This window comes from Protobothrops mucrosquamatus, unplaced genomic scaffold (genome assembly GCF_001527695.2).
Source record: "Protobothrops mucrosquamatus isolate PMUCROS unplaced genomic scaffold, P.Mucros_1.0 scaffold578, whole genome shotgun sequence".
Classification (NCBI taxonomy): domain Eukaryota; kingdom Metazoa; phylum Chordata; class Lepidosauria; order Squamata; family Viperidae; genus Protobothrops; species Protobothrops mucrosquamatus.
The window spans coordinates 707,469-713,260 of record NW_015386879.1 but is presented as its reverse complement, the minus strand read 5'-3'; the positions used below and the strand labels follow the sequence as shown (position 1 = coordinate 713,260).

Genomic DNA, 5,792 nt, shown 5'->3' with positions numbered 1-5,792 from the left:
CTCCCTCCCTCCCTCCCTCCCTCCCTCCCTCTCTCTCCCCCCTACATTGCATATAGGAAACCTACATTTTGCAGAGTATTTTTCCCCATCTGGATGACTGCTGTCTTCAACAGGGCTAGAAGCCTTTGGTCCAGTTCTCAGCTCTGCCACATCTTCTTGGAGGATCTCATCTCGGTTCTGGAAGTGGAAATCTACAAAAGGATGTGAGTAGAACTTAAACAATTGTTTGGCTTGGAAAAAGTATACAAAGGGCTCCAATAAAGAGCTATATTTGTACTTCAGGGTTGAAATGAGGGGTCCTCAGTGCTCTCTGAACTTGGTGGTTTTTCTTGCAGACATTTCATTCCTTAACTAGGCAACATCATCAGTGCACTTTGCATAGTTGGGGTAGTAAAACCTCTGCAGGAAAACCACCAAGGTCAGAGAGCAATAAGGACCTCTCATACAAGGGGCTGTATGTCCACAAATGTTGAACAGTGGGCCCCTCTTCAACAGACTATAGCCTTGCCATATGATTCATGGTTTATCGGTCCATGGCTAGCTCAAGAGATGAGGCAATCCATGCCCTATTGGGTGATCATGTCAGAGATATTTCCTTACTTAAACAGAGAAACAGAATGATCATAAGCGGGCAAAAAAGCAGTGGGAGAAGGAGAGACTTCTGATTTCCTGCTGGCTTCCCCATTGAGTTTCCTTTTGGGAACCTGGCCAGGAGCATTGGAAATCTTCCTTCCCTTCCCTTCCCTTCCCTTCAGGCAGGTAAGTGGCTGCTGCTGGGTAAGAGAGGGAGCAAGGGATTGTGAGACTGGCTTGGAAACTGTCATGGAGCATTAAAATGAAGATCACATGATTGCAGCAGCAACGCAGCAGCGGCCAATACCACTGAAGCAAAACTTTGTCAAACTTCTTACTTTTTGGAGTCATGGATCCCAGATTTTGGGCACATTAGCCGATTTAAGGTAGTTTCATTCAAAAATCGTTGCCCTATGACGCACTTTTCTCCAGTTAAAGGTCATGACAGTGGGAGTTTTAACAGTATATAAATTTATGGAGTTTAGGGCCATGAATTGGCAATTAGTAATAGGACTTGAGGGAATCTGAAATAGTAGATGCACTTAACTGGGGGTAAATGGTTTGCAATGAAGATATATAAGCGTAGGATTGATATTCCTAATTTTTCTACATAATACAGCTACTTGAAATGGTTTGGAGACTCATTCATTAAACTATTTGATTTCTTGCTAAGCAATATAGCAATTTAGGACGTACACTTTGAGGTTTTCCAAAGTGGATAATGCTTTTCTTTTTTTTTTTTTTCTAATGGGGCATTATGTTTTCAGTTTCTTCTGCAGCTACAATTTGATCCAATTATTTCTGAAAGAAACAAAGATGTTATGATTATAAGTTGCACGTTCAGGAGGGAAGGAAAGTGATGAACATTGGTTCATCCAGTGTGGCATTGTCTACATCACCTGCTGGGTTTTACCATAAATCTTTTTTGGCTTTAGCTGGGGATCTCAAGGAAAGACAGGCTGGATTTTCTTGCTACAAAACTTGGGCTTTGCAACTAACGTTCCATCAGTCAATAGTGTTTCAGGACATCTAACCGTCACTTTTTAGATTCCAGGGACAGCCCAGACAAGGTCTTTTCAATTCCGTGGAGGCTAATTCCAAACAGCAAACATGAGTTTTTAACTAATCAGAGACAAACGTACACCTTTCCAGTCCAGCACATCGCACCATTTTTTCCGTAGGACGATTCTCATTCCCCCCCCCCCTTTATTATTGCACCAGTTGCCTTTTTCACTGAGGCCAGACTGAGAACATCGTGAGTTCTTTTACTTAGCCATGTAGCCTAATCCTCTTTAACCAGGATTGCCCCCTTCTGGTTATCTTATTATATTGTCTTCCGTAGAAATAAATAAAAGTTTCACTACTAGACACAATGCTGCAGAATGTAAGGCAGGAAATGATATCGAAGGGAACTTCTAACTAAACAGTTGAATTCATTTCTTTGCCAGATATGCAAAGGATAAAGCGCTAAGGATAAAGCGCTAAGGATAAAGCGCTAAGACTTTTGTGCTTGCTATTCCTCTTCTGTCTTGATAACAGCCTAGAAATGAACTCTTCATAGTCTTTAGAACTTCTTTAGATTGTCTTTGGGTGATGTTCTCAATTCATTTAATACCCATTAATCCAGAGGTCCCCAACCTTTTGGGCACCAGGGACCGGTTCAGTGGAAAGAGGTTTTTCCACAGACCGGAGGGGGCGTGGTTTTGTGTGCTGACTGCATCTCGTGGATGGATCTTTGGTTGTTTGTGCGGACCGGTTGTTGGCATGCCGCGGCCCGGTACTGGTCCATGGACTGGGGATTGGGGACCTCTGCGCTAATGGACAAGCGATGCTTGTGATGGTGCTATTTTTTTTCCTTTTTACAGACAGTCCTCAACATAAAGCCGTAACTGAGCCTGCCCATTATGGTCGAATATTATAATGGTCGTAAATTGGGTCAGTCATGTGACTGACCAGATTTTTATGATCTTTTTGGTAGCAGTTGCTGAGTGAACAACGTGGACGTTAAATGAATGCCACGGTCACTAAGCAAACCCACTGTTTGCTGCGGCACAGTCTTGCTAAAAAACAGATGTAACTAAAACCGTCATGAAACACATTTATGTGACTGTGAGACACTGCAAACTGCTGTAAATATAGCTAAGTTGTCAAGCTCCTGAAGTGGGACCTATAGCCGCAAATGGAAGGGCAACCATCAGAACTTCAGAACTGGGTCATAATTCACTTTTTTCCCAAGCAGATTGTAACGGATTCCAACGGTTGCTAAGCAACTGGTCGCAATTCAAGAATTATCTGTACTCTCCATCTTCCCTGCCTGCCTTGATCATTTTCATTGGGACTGTTGTATGATGACCCAGAGACGCTGCAGACTACCAGAGAGAGTCAGACAATTGCATTCATTCATCCAGGGGACTGGCTGAGGAATTCTGGAAGTTGAAGTCCACAAGTCATAAAAGGGCCAAGTTTGAAGACCCCTGGCCTTGGCACTAAGGTAATGTCAAGGACACATATCACAAGAGCTTCACTGATTTTTTTTTTGTCTACTTGGAACATAAAAACCCTCCCTTTTTACAACCCTGTAGTCCCCATTCCACGTAGAGTTGGGGTGACTGGATGGAACTGAGTGTTTACTGGGCAGATGCCCTTCCTGTTGCCATGTGGAGTTTGCAGCAGATATTATATTTTTTTGCGCATTAGGAGAGAAAGATCTTCAAACTTCGAACATAATATCAAGTAGCAATTCTTCTCCATTAAACTGAATAAGAAATTCTTGGCGCAACACTTTTTTTTTGTACATGATTGTCCATGAAAGACCAGATCCACAGATGAATAACAATAGCAATAGCACTTAGACTAATATACTGTTTCATAGTGCTTTACAGCCCTCTCTAAGTGGTTTACAGAATCAGCATATTGGCCCCAACAATCTGGGTTCTCATTTTACCAACCTCAGAAGGATGAAAGGCTGAGTCAATCTCGAGACAGTGAGAATCGAACTCCTGGCAGTGAGCAGTGAGTTAGCCTGCCATACTGCATTCTGACCACTGTGCCACCATGAAGGTTCAATTAAACTGATGTATTGCTAACTCTTCTCAACTAATAGCACCTGCTTGGAATTAAATAAGGGTCAATGGCACTCAAGTGGGGTTGGACTTAATTCGTTTGTGGCTACTCAAGGATCCCTCTTTTGACTCTGCCCCAAAGTTCTATCAGTCCTTCTCCCACAATGATTTAAGAAGAAAACTGTATTTTGAGCTTCTTGGTTGGTAGCATCTTTACATTTGAATCTCATTCTGAGTACCTCATATCTTCTTTCCCCCTTTTTGTCCTCTAGGAGTTGAGTGTGATCTCATGACTTCTCCTGCAAACACAATGAAAAACATGTCATGCAATGCCACCATTGATGAGTTTCGGAGTCAGGTGTATCCCGTGACATATTCCATAATATCTATCCTGGGATTTATGGGAAATGGCTTTGTGTTATGTATCCTCATCAGGACATACCAGGAGAAGACAGCGTTCCAGATATACATGTTCAACCTTGCCATTGCAGATCTTCTCTTTGTATGTACTCTGCCCCTGCGAGTGGTCTATTACCTCTATAAAGGCAACTGGTTCTTTGGTGACTTTTTGTGCCGGATCAGCTCCTATGCCATGTATGTCAACTTGTACTGTAGCATCCTGTTCATGACGGCGATGAGTTTCTTCCGTTGCATCGCCATTGTTTTCCCGATTTGGAACATCCAATTTATCTCCCGGAAGAGAGCCATCATTGTATGTGTTGGCATTTGGTTCTTTGTAACCCTGACCACCACCCCATTTTTGCAGAAAAGTGCTCAGTTGTCTGACGAAAATGTAACCAAATGCTTTGAGCCACCAAGGAACAAGGATGTGAGGAAGCTGATGGTTCTCCACTACATTTCATTGTTCGTTGGTTTCATCTTTCCTTTCATCACCATCACCATCTGCTACGCCATGATCCTAAACAAGCTCCTGAAGAATTCCATGCATAAGAAAGAAGGAATTCGTAGAAAAGCCATCTGGATGATCATAATTGTGACCATCGTCTTCCTCGTGAGTTTCACCCCATACCATGTCCAGCGCACTGTCCACCTCCATTTGATGAAAGATGACACTTCCTGTGAGAAGAGTCTCTACATGCAGAAATCGGTGGTGATAACCTACTCTCTTGCAGCCTTCAACTGTTGCTTCAACCCACTTCTCTATTACTTTTCTGGAGGCAACTTTCGTAGGAGACTTTCCACTTTCCAAAGGGGCTCTATTTCCAGTTCTCATCACCGGAAGATGTCCTCAAAGATAGATGAAACGGTTAATGGAAATGCTGTGGAACATAAGGCTTAGTAAGGGCTTCTTCATCTGTCCCTTGGCAGAAACATACATTTTGGAAGTGACAGGAAGACTGTAGGTCTAGCACCTTGTAAAATTGAAACTATGAGCTGGCATGGACAATGCGCTTGCAATTATACCAACTTCCCCCAAAACAGATGCCAATCTGTGATGCCAATTATGGTGTCGGTGGTTTACCTAGTTTCTCAACATGATGCCCGGAGAAGCAAGTGTGTATATAGACATTCGCTTGGCAACAGCCAGATTTCCTTGCTCCGTCTGTTATTTCCAAATATGCCTCTGGGATCTGAATAAAACTTAAAAAATATTATAAGACATAAAAACGATGATGTAGTCAATCCAATGCTTTGTTTGGAACTGTGCCCGTTTGCTCAGAAAAAGGCAGTGATAAGCAAGGGAATAGGGCAAAAGAAGGAACTAAAGAAATTGCAGGTAGATTTGAAGCTGAGGGTTCAAAGGCACTAGGCCAGGTTAAGGCACTAGAGGTTAAGGCACTAGGCCAGAAAGTGGGAGATCATGAGTTCAAGTCCTGTCTCAGCGATGCAAGCCGGCTGGGTAACTTTGGGCCAATCACCAGAAGATGGTGTATTCTAGTTCCACCTTAGGTGTGAAAACCAGCTGGGTGACTTTGGGCCAATCACCAGGAGATGGTGAATTCTAGTCCCACTTTAGGCATGAAAGCTCAGCTGGGTGACTTTGGGTTAGTCCCTCTCTCTCTCTCCCCATGTCACCTCAGAGTTGTTATTGTGGGGAAAATAGGAGGAAGAAATGTGTTGGACACGTTCTCACATCTTATTTGTAAAAAGTTGATTTCATAATAGCGCTTTACTTGTTCTTTGAGACCCGAAGAT

The 5,792-nt window shown here is 43.0% G+C and overlaps 1 protein-coding gene across 1 annotated transcript; it reads left to right on the top strand.

Moving 5' to 3' along the window:
• Positions 1-3,918: 3,918 nt before the first annotated feature.
• On the top strand, positions 3,919-5,070 carry CYSLTR1 (cysteinyl leukotriene receptor 1). Its single transcript, XM_015817353.1, has one exon. It carries the CDS (start codon positions 3,925-3,927, stop codon positions 4,933-4,935), a length of 1,011 nt encoding a protein of 336 aa, XP_015672839.1. The 5' UTR covers positions 3,919-3,924; the 3' UTR covers positions 4,936-5,070.
• Positions 5,071-5,792: the final 722 nt, after the last annotated feature.